Source organism: Chinchilla lanigera, unplaced genomic scaffold, assembly GCF_000276665.1.
Source record: "Chinchilla lanigera isolate Chin_1 unplaced genomic scaffold, ChiLan1.0 scaffold00002, whole genome shotgun sequence".
Taxonomy (NCBI): domain Eukaryota; kingdom Metazoa; phylum Chordata; class Mammalia; order Rodentia; family Chinchillidae; genus Chinchilla; species Chinchilla lanigera.
The window spans coordinates 41,320,054-41,336,799 of NW_004955403.1; the positions used below are offsets into that span (position 1 = coordinate 41,320,054).

The 16,746-nt window shown below is 36.1% G+C and overlaps 1 protein-coding gene across 2 annotated transcripts in view; it reads left to right on the top strand.

Moving 5' to 3' along the window:
- Positions 1 to 16,746, top strand: part of March1 (membrane-associated ring finger (C3HC4) 1, E3 ubiquitin protein ligase) — a 297,696-nt gene that overhangs the window by 133,015 nt on the left and 147,935 nt on the right. For both annotated transcript variants that reach the window (XM_013513527.1, XM_005373590.2), the window contains exon 2: positions 5,059 to 5,109. In XM_013513527.1, the coding sequence (XP_013368981.1) occupies positions 5,059 to 5,109 (51 nt within the window). The remainder of the gene's footprint in view (positions 1 to 5,058; positions 5,110 to 16,746) is intronic.

Consider the following 16,746-nt stretch of genomic DNA (forward strand, 5'->3'; position numbering starts at 1 on the left):
TAAAATTATAAACTTTTATTTTTATAGAAAAATAGTGACAATACAATAAAAATTTTGTGTTTTTTTAAAAATAAATTTTTTTCAATCTTTCCTTAGGTAATGGTGTTTTCAGGTTTTCTTCTCCTTCTTTTTTGGCTTTTTTTTTTTGGTTTTTTTTTCTGTATTTTCTGAGAGAGGGTTTCGATATGCAGCTCTCAGGCTGGGCTTGGGCTCACTTTGTAGTCCAGGCTGGTCTTGAACTCTCAAAATCCTCCTGCCTCAGCTTCCTGAGTACTAGGATTATAGATGTGAGCCACCATGCTCATCTTCTTCCCCTTCTTAAAATTTGGAAGTTTTTTGCTAGAATATCATTTAGTTCCTCTGAATTTTCACATATATTCCAATAATGTTTCAGGTAGCAATCTTTTTTTTGTAGAAATTTTTTCTAATGTTTTTCTTTGTCTATGACTCTGTCTCCTTTTTTATGTCTTATTTTACATGGTTTTGCTCTCTTTTTCCTTATGGGAAGTTTATCTACTTTGCAATTATTCTCAAAATATTTGCTTAAGAAAATATTTCTCTATTCTTCCCGTCATTTAAATCCATTTAATAGATTTAGCTTTTATAGCTTTAAGTTTTAGCTTTTTATATTTTATTGTATTTTTCATTACATTCTTTTATTTTATTATGTTCTTTAATAATGAAGGTATTTATAGTTATAAATTTTTATCTGTATATGCTTTATGCTGTTTATCATAAGTTTTAGTATGATTTTTTTTTTCTAAAGTTTCTGGCTATATTCTAGAGAGATTTCATTCTTTTGAATTAAACATTATCTAAAACTGTGTTAATTAATTTACAGGTGGTTAAGATTTATGGTCTTTCAAAATTGCATTTCTAATTTTATTGGATCAAAATCAAAAGAAGAGCCATGAAAATTCTCTATTTGAGAATGTTTATTACAGAATTTTTGAGGAAAACTAATTTTTAAAAATTTATGACATTTAATGCTTTTAATTTGATAGACACATTTTTGTTTTTTTAATTTGATAAATGCTTTAATTTGATAGACACATACATCTATTAAACATATTTTCATTGCATTATTTAGTATCTTTGTGTCCTTGTTTGTTTTTTGTTTACAAGTTACATTTTAAAAATATTTTTCATCTTTTCCAAATTTCAGTAACCAAAGCAAAGATAATTCCACTGTCCACTTAAAATTCTTTGGGATATCTCCAAATTATGTTAGTTTTTCCTTTTAAAATACATTTAATTTTAATCCTAGGGGAAAAGAATAAAAGAAAAAAAGAAAGTAAAAGATGTATGTAGTGCCATCTTATCTGATTTCTATGAGAATGACTCAAATTAGGTGTTTCAAGCAGAAATATTTCTAGTTTTACTCAATTTACATTTGAAATACTTTTTTTACATTTCCTTACTGCCCTCTTCCAATCAAAAACATAGTACATATAGAACTCATATGTCGATATAGACATGATGGTTGCATTGCCTATTCTTTAGCATAGATCATTCCATTTTGAAGAACTGTGTCAATTTCCTTATAGCAGTGCATTAAAAATACATTTAGACAGGATTGGGAATATAGCTTAATGGTAGAGTTTTGCCTAGCATTTGTAAGGCACTGGGTTGGATCCCCAGTAAAAAGGGAGGAAGGAAGAAGTGAAGGAAAGGAGGAAGGGAAGGACGAAAGGTGGGAGTGGGGAGGGGCCGAGAGGGAAGGGAAAGAGGGAGAGGGAAAGGGAGAGGTAGGGAGAGAAAACGGCAAACACACGGAAACAAAACTCAGGAAATGAATTTTCTTGTAGTACTCATTCTCTATGGGTAATAAAAACCCAAGTATATTTAGTAAAATCAAATTTTAAAAACAATAAAAAACAAAACTAATATCATATAAATACCAGATATTTAAAATGTCAGATGAATTGGTATTTAAATGATTGGACAGTTCTTAAAAATATGAACTCACACTTAGGAATCTATAAGTCTGTCCCTATACTGTGAAGGATATGCCCAATCCTAACATTGCTACTTAATGATTCCACACTTTTCAAGCAGGTCTGACGGGAACTCATGTTGGTCCTAAGTTTTATTGACTTACAAGATCGCTATAATTTGGGTAGCAGAAATATTTGAGATTTGTTAGATTCTGAGATGCTTATATTTAATCTGGGGTACAATATTTAAAGTGATAATAATGAAGTATGACAACTGCATTGACTAATCTGTAAAAAAAAGAATATGACCTTGCAATGGCAGTGGGACGAGCCACCCAATTAATTAGTAGTGCATTGGACAGCTTGCTTTGGAAGCTTTCCAAGAAGGGAAACGCTTCTGACGCTGTGCTTCAAAAGCAAGGGATATCTACTTCCTTAGTCAAATAATATATAGAGAATTTTGATTTTTTTCCTTTTCAAAGTTTATATGCCAGAATCTAATCCGCACTAGAGGCAAAATTGCCAACTACAGAACTGGAGATGTTTTTGTGAAAATGAAGACTCTAGAAACCTGCAGAGATCACCATGATTTTGTGGGAAATTCTCCTGGTATTTCCTCTACGTGTGGACAGCAGCAGCCATATTTTAACCTTGCAGTGCATGAAATGTTTTCATTTATAACTCATGTGGTCCTTATTATAGTTCTCGAGGTATCATCTCTCTCATTTTATATTGATGAACTTCAGGTTCAGGAATGTTAGACTGCCTACTCATGCTAAAGCATCCACCATGGTGTATTTAAATGCATGCTAACACAGCAGTGGGACACATAATCTTGGGTTAACTCACCTGGCGCCCTTGTCTTTTCTGTGAGCTAGCATAGAACAACAAGAAATTTAGTCACTAGAAACATTGAACTCTGCCAAAGGGCATTTATTTCTTTCAGTGCCCAAGCTTCTTTTAGGAGGAAAGGGAGCCACTGGGTTTCACATGAAAACACCCTCAGAAGTGCTAAAACGAGGGGCTGGGGATTTAGCTCAGCGGCAAAGCGCCTGCCTGGCAAGCGCAAGGGCGTGAGTTCGGTTCCCGGTACCGGAGAAAAACCAACAAACAAAAAAAAAAAAAAAAAAGAAGAAGTGCTAAAACATCAAACAGATATTTCCTTCTCATTAGGTTGAGGGATGCTGGTGAGCAATATGGAAACTACCTGCTTATGAAAACCTTATAATGAGCTCATTCCCAATTGCAAAGGGAATCTGACCCTTTGTTTTAATTCAGTGCACCACAAAGTCCTATTGGTTTAAAAATTCATAATCCAATGCCAAATTAAATTTCTTATTTTTCTTGATATTTGCTTTAGGAAACTCTGTTCTCATTCCTTAATCACATTCTCAAATACCCGGTAAGCATAGAAAACCAAACCATATAACAAATCTAGCCCCCAAACTTGTTATGTTATGTGGCTTATATATGTGTGTTCCACACAGCAATGTGTCAAAGTCCTGAATGTCACTGCGAAGGAAAGATGGATTGATTTTGTTAGCTGGTCCCTAGAAGAAGAGTTGAGATGTCAGTGGAAAAATGCCCCTCTCCATCACCGCTGAAAGCTAATCAGGGCAGCATGTCTGTGGGTAGCAACCCCCACATTCGTCTCCAGCTACACCACAGCCCTGTTATGAGGTGTAACTAATAGCATCGTTGTGAGTCATCTTGGTCTGTAATAACGCGTTCCACAGTGGCAGGAGTGGTCAGAAGAGATGGATGTAGGAAAAGGAAAAAGTTCTGCCCAGCTGGGTATCTGCAAGCCTGTGAACGGCACAGTGACACGTAGCTATTGTTTTTCCACGGCAACACATCCACCACATCCCATCGTCAGCAAGCTTCTGAAACACTCAAGAAGTTTTTGTAGGGCAATGTCAGGCCCATAAGTTGTTGCAACAACTACATTCTCTAAAGGAACCTCTGCCGAGATACGCCCCAGTTGTCTACTCAAGTCTTCTTTGAGGCTGATTGTAGAAGTTAAATAAAAAGAAGACAGAATCTTCTTTGTGTACACTCCTAAAATGTTTCAATGACTGTTAATTCAGATCCTGTACAAATCTTTTGATATTCAGAGCTGATTTTTCCACTATCATTTTCTCTACTGAAGGGGTACGCTGGGACCTACTTCTAAGTGGAACATGCATAATTCTCATATACTCTGATTTTCCAATCAATTATTCATTAACAGTAATTGGAGAAGTACAAAGGATAAACAGACAGACAGGAACAGCAAGCAGCCCCTGAGCTGGCCGGGACTCAGATTCTGCGGCTGCCAGGAGCAGAATGTCCCCAACCTTCACACGGCACAGTTCAACTCCTTCAGGTCCCTTTCAGCTTTAAAGTTGTATGACTTTTCTTCTAAAAAAAAAATTACTCACAAATTATATGCTTTTTTTCTTCTAAACTAGAAATTTTTAAGTGGCAAGAACATGGGTGTACATTTTTAAGCATTTTTGAATGTTTAAAATTTAAACTTTATAGTCTAGTAAGTATTTTAAACTGTAAAACGCAGACATTTTAAATTTTAAAAGTGTATAAAGTAACTACACATATTTTATAAGTTGGTTTTTTTTTTTTTGGTGTTTTTCTTTTTTTCCAGCACAGGGAATCGAACTCATGACCTTGCGCTTGCCAGGCAGGTGCTGTGCCACTTAGCTAAATCCCCAGCCGCCACGTATTTTATAAGACCATAGATTAGATACATGTACCATGCACCTGGCATGGGACATTTACTGGCATTGTGAATCACACTTTACTCAGAAGTTCCGGATTGTAAAAGTGAAAGAAGAAATAGTGAACTATGCTTTGATTGTCTACTTCTATTTGCAAAGAAATTGCGCAATTTTTCTAGAGAAATAATCATTTCCTTGAAGAAAAGGCTCTTAGCTTAATAAATGCTCAGCTGTTAACTGAAATGTTTTGGCTAAAAGTCATTCTTTATAAGCAATTAGTATCTGTGTCCATCAAAACCATATTTAGAATATTCATATTATCTGCCCTATACTATTCTTTCTTTTCTTAGGGATAAGTGATATCGACATGCTTTCTTTTAATCAATGTTTCTAATTTTATTTTTCAGAATGACAAATCCCCAGGGCGATCTGCTAGTCGATCAAGTAACATTTCAAAAGTAGGTAAAACATGTTCATGTTCATGTTTATTGATTTCTACATTTCATGAGTTCAATAAATAAGTGCAATGTTTAACCTATAATTTTTATCTATGAGCAATATAAATGCAACTTGCAAACTATTTATAGTTAAGTAGCTTTTACTACTTCAAGATTTAACAGTGATAAAAACACATGATTTTAGGCAACAAAATAAATTAAACTATTTTTTTCACTTTTGGCATTACATACAAGAGAGGTAATGGACTGGTTTCAGAGTTGTAGTGTAAAATATGTTTTTTCCTCTCATTTTGACCACTATCAAATCATTACACACACAAATAAAAGCTCTATCAACACTTATGGTGCAGTTCTCTTGAATTTATTCTTTCAGAATTCTGGATTCAACATGGCTAATGTTTAACTATTATTGTTGCCAGAATGCCTGTATCTGGTAATCCAAGCAACTACTTTGAAAATGATGATATGCAATATAATAACCACTGTTAATTTCCTATAATCTTTTTTTGAAATTCTGTATCATTTTTACTGCTTTTTTTATTATTCTTTTTAAAACAAAGACGTGAGTATGGTAATATTTAGATTATAGACTCAGTAGATGATAAAACAAAATACTCCTGAGACTCTCTATAAGACACCAGAGTTGAAACGATTATGTCTCAAGGAAGATGATATAGATTTTTATCTTGTCTGTGAAATAAAATTTAAGAATTGTTCTCCAAAATGAGGTACTGTGTAGTCTATAGATGTGGTTCCTAAGAAGTGAAAAGTAATTTAAACTCATTCATCAAAATGAAAAATTATGATTTTTCCAATATATAATTAGGACCAAGGTGGATTTACCACTAATGGAACCTGCATTTTAGGGCCTCTCCCTTGCTAGGACCTCTTCCACGTATGTAACTTTAACTTTGTATGAGTGATTTTACATTATCTTTCTTGTCCAGAATCTCCAAAATAGCAGTAAACTTCAGGCATTGCAGAAACGAGATCAGTCTCCAGTGTGGAGAGACATATGCTTGGTTCTGTTTTGTTTTTGGAAGCAAAGTGCTTTATTATTTATTGAAAAATAGGAATAGTTGCCAAAGAGTCCACATTTTCTTAGGCTGGTTTCCTGAGCCCGGTTCTTACAGAACAATGCCAAAGGCCAGGTGGCATGTGTACACACCCTGGGATGGTTACTGATAGTAGTCAGTATGACACCTGTCCATCTCTCCACAGGGAGACTGTGCCCCTACCCTGCTATGCCCCTGACTATAGAAGCATCCTTTAAAAGATACCCTAAACAGAAATCTGTCGACATATTTGCTTAACAGACATGCAGAAATGCAAGAGACTCAGGGAAGATTGTGTCTCAGTTCTTGGTACTTGCTATAGTTTGGACAATAAATGTCCCCAAAGTCACCACACGTTGGTGACTTGGTTCCCAGAGAGATGCTATTGGGAAAGAATGGAATCTTTAAGAGGTGGGGCCTCAGGGGAGATCCCTAAGTCACTGGGGTCACGGCCATGAAGGAGACTGTAGGATCCTCTGTCCTTCTCCCTACTCTGCTGTTCCCTGGCCACGAGGTGGGGAGTTTTGTTGCACCGCCCCCTCCCCCCTCACCAGGGGCATAAAAGCAATAGGCTCTCTCAGTCATTCACTAAAACCTCCAAAATTATGAATTAAAACAAAACTTTGCTCTTTTTAAGTTGACTAGCTCAGGTATTTGTTACATAACAGAAAGCTGGCTAACATAGGACTGAACATTTTAATTACATTCTACCTGGCTCTGTTCAAAGATATTTGAGAGGCAGTGTGGCCTCCCGATTTTGTGCAAACTCAGAGAGACTCAGAATCCATGTCCGCTGTGACGGGGAATGATAAGGTGAGTCACTAAAGGAAGGTTTCTGCAGCAGCTGTAAGTTAGCACAATTCTTTTGCATCCTTCTCATCCCAGTCTCATAGTGAGGAGTTTTGGCCATAGCTGCAGGACAGAGTCATCATTCCGAATTTGACTGTGAATGTCAAGTAAATAAAACTTAGAAACTTCTAAACACAGCTGACTCTTATCATATGAACAATGTATGGGCTAAGATCAAAACTACATTTTCTCTATAAACTTGAGTTTGACTAAATATAACTTGTTTATAACTTGTCTTCAATGTAGTCTTTAAAAAGTAAAAAAAAAATCACAAGTGTAGTTTTCCTTCCATGGGTTCTGACATATACTAATTGCATTCCATTTTAAGAAGAATGAAATGCTTTTTTTTTTTTTTTCTTGGTACAGGGAATTGAACTTGGGACCTTGTACTTAGGAAGGCAGGAGCATGTACCACTGAGCTATATCCCCTACCCCAAAGGCTCTTTCCTTAACCAGCCACTTTAATTAGATTATCATAAAAACTGAACTATCAAACCCTGGTTGGAATGATCAGATTTCAGTGCACATAGGTTTATTTTATTTAAGCTGCTATAACTTTTTTTTTTTTACTTGTGTTCAGAATGACAGTCATCAATGCCAAATACTTCATTGAGTCTTCACTACTTTTTCTGAATTATTAGGTAATAAAATCTTCATTGAAACTGCAGCCTACTAAATATGAAGTGGGAATAACTACAGATATTTAAGTTCTTTACTTTTTAAAGTGTTGGAGAAGAAAGCATTAAGAGGACAAAGTATTTTCTTTAATAATATCAAAATAATTTATGTCAAAAAAGATAACTTTTCAAGGATGTGATGGAGTAATTAAGAAGAAGGATACTAGAGCATATGCTTAAACAGTTATTGTTTTTATTTCTTTTATAACCTTATCTTTAAAACTAGAATAAATAACAGCATCTACCTCTTGGAATAGTGCTAACATTGTTTGGCACCATGCATTAGATATTATAATTAAGAGTTTCTTAATACATATATCTCAGTGACATAAATGCTCAGACAATCTCTTTTTTAAGCAAGTGAATTTAAGAAATGCTCTATAATGTATGCATGTTAGTTGAATCATTACAAATTACAGAGTAGACAGGATTAAGGAAGGTGTTAGTGATGGAAAAAGATATTATATATCTCTGTTTCCTTAAAAAGTATATTTATGTTTAACAATAATAAATTCTCTTGGGTTAGTCTTAGTACTATGCATAATGGATTTTTTAATCTTTTATCTCGTTTGTGCTATTCCCTTTGCATTGTTATGGAAAATTACAGAAAGAACAAAAGACAGGATTTATAGCAAGTCTTCCACCATCCTGTTAGGTCTACTTTCATGTTAACTTCCTGCAATTCCTTATGGAATGAGAGCAACTAATTCACCATACTTCTTGAGTGTCTTTTTTCTGGAATCTTCTTCATTATTAGACTACTGGAGTAAGGGAAGAAAGTCCCTACTCAATCCCCATTAGCTTACTCTGAAAGATTTGAGATGAAATATAAGACATACATTCATATGTGTGTGTGTGCTTGTGGAAAGTTGAACTACATAAGAACCTATTCCCAAAAGAGCTAACATAACAGTCCTGTAACTCCCATTGCTAGGAAGGCCTGCTGGCAAGTTTGAACCCTGCTGGCATGTGAGAACTAGGATTCCAGGGATGAAACATCAACCTACCTGTTAGGAACAACTCTCTGCACCTAGGTTACAATCAATATGGCTTATCCTAACCAGGTAGTCTCCACCTGGAGTCTGGAATATTAGTACACGCCAGGCAGAGGAACGTTTAAGAACCAGCCCCAAACATACAACTCTGGGCAATGAGTCAGTAATAGTGTCCCTGGTAGAAAATAATTCACAAGTTTTCCGATGCATTGCTGCAAAAATTAAGGCCATCCTGTGTGGCTCTGCTGGGATGAACTTTTGGGAAATTGGGTACTGATTTCTCTGGACTTCACCCCACGTGCCTTTTCCTTTCGTTTATTTCACTTAGTATCTTTTCCTTGTGATGAATCATAACCAGAGTATAACCATAAGCGTGGTCCTGAATTCTAGAAAATCATAGACTCTGCACGTGGTCAAGGGAAGCTTTGCTACACTGTCCCAAAAGATGGACACACAGAAGCCATGGAAGTTCACAGCGATTATTTCCATTTAATTGGGACAGGACCACATCAGAGAAGGCTTCTTGTGATAATGGGATGTAAATAGGGATTTAAAGAATTGGTGTGAATTGATCAGCTATCAGGAAAGAATGTTTAAAGGAATGTAAGTACAAAAGATGTGCAAATAAAAGAGACTAAAAGGAAAGAGATACAAGAGTTAGCTTGTAAGGGGCTTTTAAGAACAGACTCGAATAATAGAATATACTCTCTTTAATTTGTCCTACATGAATTATTTGGCTTAGAAACAGAAATGTGTTTTAAACCTAACAAGGTCGTTGGGCCATAAGACTTTTTAAAGTGAATATGTACAAAAGTAAACAATAATATTTTTGCTATTCAGGATTCTTTTAAATCATTTTAAACATGATCTTGCTGTTATGAATATGTTATGCAAACATGGCATAAACAGTGAATACTGAGTTGTTGATATACATCAAAGTTATCTCCTTAATTTTTACCTCTGAATCTATACTATATATTATTCAATGCCTATTATCATTTTAATTGTATGACCAGTCCAGCATTTGCTTTGTATCACTTTATACATCTGGTTTATTTTAGTTGATGTTAGACAGTTAGATTATAGCATGTTTTTTACAATATTAGTAGGATTTATATGCTTTGGATATGATAAGGTTGATCTAAGAGTGACAGAGAAGCTGTGTATATTCAATGTATGTGAGATTATTAGTACATTAATATATGTGAGACCATCAAAATATCTTGGGTGTGAAGAACATAGCATTCATTTATCCACTGCTGACTTCTTTTTTGAAAAGAAAAGGTACTTTAGATATTAGTAAGTTGCTGCTCTTTAAAGTGGATAAGGCCACAAATTCATTCCTTAGCATGAAAAATTAGCCAAATTTGGCCTTTATTTCACTTTGTTTGTGGCGAAGGATCATTACATTCAACTAGCAAGAATATATTATGTACTTAACAAAAAAATCAAAAGCAAACTGTCAAAAAAAAGAAAGCCTTGTGCTTCCAATTCAAGTCAATGGAATTTTCTTTTAAGTAAAATAATTTGCTTCAGGTTTGTGTAGGAAGTCACTCACAAAATCTGATCTATTGGAGAAAAGGAATTCAAAAGGCACTATCTTAGTAAAATGATGTTTCAGATGATTTCCATAATTTTGCAGTGTACTTCAGTCTTCACTGATTTGACAAAGTTTCATCTTTATTTTTCAGTGGGTCTTTACCTAGAAACATCTTATATACTGTTTAGGTAAAGGTGGTATGTATTTTATAAAATATTTTTCCTAAAGCCTTCCCTTAGATGAGTATCCTCTCTGCAATATATGAAGATGCATGATGTAGTCAATACAATTTATTCAATAAATATTTTGATGATTATAGTATTCAGTTATTATATGTGGTCATGGCACTTTAAACAGGTCTTTTTATCAAATACATATTTAATTTCACGTCTGTAAGTCATCTGTCCATATTTTGCTAGTTGGTCTTTAAGATTCCGAAGTGTTTTCCAGCAAGGTCAAGGTGAAAATGTTCTTCATGTGTAAAATGTGATGGGAATTCCTTCAGTTCAACCTGAGCCAAGCATTTGCATTTCTGAACAGGTGTTTAATATTCTGATGTGTTGAGATATCCATCTTAGCTTGTCCATGCAAGGGTTCTATAAATCAGCCCCACCTCAGACAACATACTTTGGAGGGTAAATTTGATAGGCTGGTGGAGTAGAATAGGATGTAAAATTAGGAAATAAGTGGAAATGAAATGAACTAATTTGAGAACTTTCACAGATCTTCAGTTGAAGTACACATTGAGATCAAAGCTGAGTAAATAGGAATGAATTTAGTTGAATTAGTAAAGAAGGTGTAGGGAAATTAAGGTAATCTGAGACTTCCTTAGGTCTTGAGACTTTTAGTTTATATATATATATATATTCACTCCTTAGGCAATTTCATCTAGCCTCATGACTTTATATAATCCATAGACCAATAACTCTCAAGCAGATATTTTTAGCCCAAATGTCTGTCCTGAATTCCAAATCTGAGTATCTTAATAAACTTCAGAAACAAGATGATGTCTTTGGTCAAGTTGCTCAGAGAAAATCTTGAGGCAAAGATTTTTGCAAGGATTTCCTATAAGAGTACTTCCAAGGGTAGCCTTTCTAGGATTGAGAGGAGTAGCACAGGCAAGGAGTGAAGAACCCTACACATCCTCCAGCACAGGGACTTTCTAGTACAAGATGCACTTGAACTTGCATCTTCATCAGGAGGGACTGGAGGGACTTTTATTCTCCAATACTGGCAGTTCATTGGCTCAGAGTTATTGAGGAGGAGAAAGATTTCCAGGTATTCAGATGCTTTTCACATCAGATGAACTGCCCCAGAAGCCAAAGGGGCAGTTTCCCAAAGAGAATTGCAACTGCAAAACTACAGAAACAAAAGCACCTAGAACCCAAGGGAGATATTATATATTGACAACTGGTGGAAGAGAGCAGAAAGGATCTCGCTGGAACGCTGATGGTATCTGTCATGGTCCATCCCGTCTACCATCATCATGCACACAAACTCTTTCCATCCTGTTAATGGATTCTGATAGAAGATGACTGATTACAACATCTAAGAAGAAATTTAAGAGACATGGGTTAGTAGAATGAGCTGTTGTTACTAGAGCTGCCTTTTATACATGGTTCATCATCTTCTTGTTCTAACACGCTTTCAATAACTCTCAGTTTTGGGTCCCAAGATTAAGTGTCATACTAGTGAAATGTCTCTGACTTCTAATCCTGATACCATAAATATACCAGGATTCAGTTACTGTAATCACCCAACGGGAATTAAATCTAAGTATGGGTAAATGGAAAAAATATGTTGTAGTAGAGCCCCCCAGTTTTTAAATATCTTTTGCTTTTTCATTATGTACCAAACCTGCCTCCTCACCATGAGTGTCTTCCATTGTTCAGTGAACTGCTGCTCTGTAACTGGAAAAGCTCCAACCATGTGGTCATTGAAATGTATGGTCTGGCCTTCTGTCTTTCTAAGGCCAAGCAGCATTTTTCCTAATTGGTAAAGTGAAACTCTACTACAATAATATAGACAATCTGGAACATGAACGTTTTCAGTATAATTCTCCGTTTGGAGCTTTTCTCCTTGGGTTTTGTTTTGTTTTGTTTTGTTTTGGTTTGGTTTGGTTTTTCTCTGGTACCAGGAACCAAACTCACGACCTTGCGCTTGCCAGGCAGGCGCTTTTGCCGCTGAGCTAAATCCCCAGCCCCTCTCCTTGGGTTTTGCATTTTTCATTTTCTAAGTAGAATATTTGGACAGACTTGAGATGACCTAATGACAGATACTCAAGTGCATCTGGAAGAAAATATAAGTAGTAACACGGCTTGTTATACTTGAGGCTTGACAGAAAACCTACATGCATTTCAGTTTATCATAGTACTTCTAAGAGTATGGAATTTGACAGCTTTTTATAGTTCTTACATCAAGGTTGCTTGTATTATAGCTGAAAATACTAGAAAATCTTCCCTCATTTCAGGCCCCTCACTGCAGCCTTCTGAGTTATTTTATAAAGGGGTCTGTGAATAATTATAAAGTGTGGCTTATGCTTCCTCTAATGCTCAAATTCCTACCAAGCATTCTGGGTTTCTTCTAGTAATAAGACAACAGGCAAATGCGTCCTTTACTCTAGAGTAAATATACTAATATGCATTAGATTGTGCAGTTCCTAAATTTGCAGCTGGTTTGGTTATTCCTTGAATATGTACAGGTTTTTAGCCCTTCTATCCTCTGAAACATACATGTCTAACAAGGCATTAAAGGATTGCCCTTCTTGTCCATTAGAACTGATTATAAGTGATGATATCATGAAGATAAAGGACTGTTCTAACATTTGACAGTTATCAAACAATTGAGGTTGCTTTTTATCCGTGCTGTGATATAACCCTGTCAGGACCATGAATATAAGATAGATAGATAGATAGATAGATAGATAGATAGATAGATAGATAGATAGATAGATATGTCAGGTGAATGTAAACCGCTTTCGATCTGCATTTATGATAAGTATTGAAAATAGCACATTACAAGATCAACAGACTCATGCTGGATGCCAGTAGTCTGTTCTGCTAAAGATATCACAGGTGAAGAAACAGCTACGACTAGAGCTTCTGCTTGGTTATCTCTGGTGGGATCAACTGCCATTGCCTGACCCACCAAGATCCACAGAAGTTAGGATGACATGAAGAAAAAATCACCCTTACATCTTTTTAAATCTATTATTCACAAAACAGCCCAAGTGATCCTTTTCAAATGTATATTTTGGGGCTGGGGATTTAGCTCAGTGGCAAAAGCGCCTGCCTGGCAAGCGCAAGGTCGTGAGTTCGGTTCCCTGTACCGGAGAAAAACGAAAAAAAAAAAAAAAACTTCAAATGTATATTTTGTAGGGTCTTGCTGCTGCTCAAGACCTCCATTTTTAATATAATTCAGAATATAACACAAATTTTTTTTATATTGGCCAAGTAGCTAGAATCCGAGCCTACTGAGCATACTGTCTCTTTGGTTGTTTCTCTGATCACTTCTGTCCTCAGTCCTTCCGCTGCAGACACACTGACTTCTTGCAACTGTGCAAACGGCAGTGCTGCTTCGAGGCTGTGCTGTCTGTGTCCCTGCTTCTCTGACTCACAGCTGCCCTGAAATCAGCATGATTGGCATCCTTGCCCTTCGTATCCTCCTACTCAAACTTCCCCTTACTGCTGAGGACCTATCCCCCTTCCTATTTTTTTTTTTCTTTCAGGATTTTATTATATCCCTCAAAAGTTTTTATCAGGATAATAGCTTTATTTCTTCATTTAATGAATACATTTAATTAACCGTAACACTTAGGAAAATGATGATAAGTAGTATAAATGTGATAAATATTTACTGAAGAGATGAATAGAACCTGTTTTCTTCCATTGGCTTAGAGAATCTATGTTCTTAACAGGAAATCTGTGGATTTACATACCAATGACTCTCAGCCCAGGTCAATCTAGGAAGTCCTCATTACAATACACATAATTTTTAGGCAGTACCATAGAGAAGCTCCGACATAAAAATTATGCTGTGATAACTTCATCTTGAGGAAAGGTAGTATTGTAGTATCCCTGACCCAGTCAAGTAGCTACTGACCTGCTAAAGTGGAGAGTATGTACATTCTGGGATGAGGAAGTTGCTATTTGGCCAAGGCCAAGAAAGGGACATCCATGAACAGTAGCCATCCCAGTGGTTGGGGTTGGACGGTACGGATGCTGACCCACAGTAAGGATGGGGAGAGGAAACAGCAGCTTGCAGTAAAAATGACTCCTTGGACCACTGCAATCCACTCACATATCACAGTAAATTCACTTCACCAACATAGCTTCTCCAAGATTGTGATTGTGCACATTTTCTTTAGAAATGTAAAAGAGGAGAATAGGTGAAATAAATATAGCCCTCATTGTTACAAGTGGTTCAGAGGTCATAACTGTTAATCACTGTCATTTTTTACCCACATCCATTCTAGATTCTGTTCTCTTTTTTGCTAGAATTTCTTTTTATGTAGGTTGCTTGTCTGGGGGATTGGTTACAATGTCCTTATTGAGATATAGTTACTATATTTGACCATTTTTATGCACAATGGCATAAGAGAAAGAGATGCCCTAGTATATCACTTGAGAGACCAAAATATTTCTCTTTGTCACTGTTATATAGCTGCGCTTTCTCATGCTGCGAGCCATTACCAAAACCTGAGTACTCAGTGTGTGATCTATTGACATAGGACAGGATTCTGCCTAATACCAACTCAGACCTAGGAATTCACTTTATTGCAAAAAGGTATGGCAGTGGATATGTAATGATAGGATTCACTATCCTACCAACCAGATGCTGTTAGCTTGATGTAGTAACTATATGGCTTTCTGAAGGTGTACCAGAGATTTCAGTTAAAAAGACAGCCTGAGAGAAGAGGGCTAAATTGCAGAGGGTGCAGTCAATTTTTTATATCAACATCATAAAATGGATCTTTATCCCTTATGGGTATCGTAGTTGGATCCAAAATCTAAAGGATAAAAATAGAAGCTACCCTCCTCATCATCTCTCTAAGTGGTCCACTGGGGAATTTGTGCTTTCCATAGCCTCCCCTTTGGGATCTGTATGTTCCTGACTTCCAGCTCAAAGAAGGGACATGTCAAACTGAGGGCACACACAGAGTCCCAGTAAACTCAAAGTTACGACTGCTGCCTGGTCAGTTTGAGTTTTTGCCAATAATGGCCCAAAAGCAAAGAAATCTGTCACCACTCATGGTCGCTTTTGCTAGTCCCCTGAACTATGACTGAGACTTGAGTTTTATTCTGGCAAATGGTAGCACAGAACATACGAAATATATCTCCCTTTTTTCCTTCAGTAACATGGCCCTTCAGTGATGTGCTCTGTATTTGGTGGTTTCTTTCACCATTAGAACCATGTGCAGCTTTCTAATAACTGGAAAACTTGAAAGTTCTCTTTGATGTGCTTTAGTGGGATTCAATGTGAACGGCATCTGCATGACTATGAGGAAAGGACTTTCTCTCTAAAACAAGAACATTTGGCTCGTGATTTTTTAAAGACTGTTTTTAATCCTATCTTTACTGTCAGTAACTAAATTCAAGAATTCCCTACAAAAAGTTAGGATTAGTTTATGTCCTCCAACAATATACTAGATGGACATACTATTTCTGTGTTTAGTCTATTTCATTCTCTAGCCCTTCCATCATCCCTTTATAAGAGGATGACTCAGACATGTCCACAGCCAAAGTAATTTAGGTTGAAAACAGAGTTATTTGTTAAGATACACTATGTTTACAGGCTTTACATTTAGAATTGAGACTGCAGATTGGCTCACAGATCAAACACAATGGAGCATGGGATTACTGTTGGCATCAAGTCTTTATGGTGAATCTCAGCTAAAAAACTCTAGCCTATTGCCAAGAATGTAGGTATCTCAGATCTCTTCACTTAGTGCCCAGTGAAGAACAAACTCCTAAATATCCTAAATATCTCAGAAAAGAGGTCACGTTCGTCACCCATTAAGAAAGGACAGGCAGAGTAGAAGAATAAAGGAAAAATATTAAATGGATAACACTGGCAGTGGTAATCTCAACATATATAATGTGGATCACTTCAATTTTACTTGAACCCTTCAATATTGTACTTGCTTGTCCCTTAATATTTTGATTTTATGGCATCTATTGTTAGACTTATGAGATGAATTTAGGATATCATGTCTTTTAAACCTGCCTAATAATATGAATAGTTTTTACCCATCCCACAGATTGTGGAGGGAATACCTTCTCCAAGAGTTTGGGCAGGTCAGGTTATGCTGAAAAAATTTGCTTTCAGTGACAGATGAAAGTAAATATTTTGTACAGGTGGACAATCCACAGCAAGGTGTTGGTTATGGATTTGAGAAGTTCACTGAGCAGCGTGCAAGTCATTAGCCACAGTTGGCTATTCAAATTTAAATTAATTGCAACTTTATAAAATTTTAAAGTCATTTCAACTCAACTAACTGATCATGAATAGGTCTCAGGGAA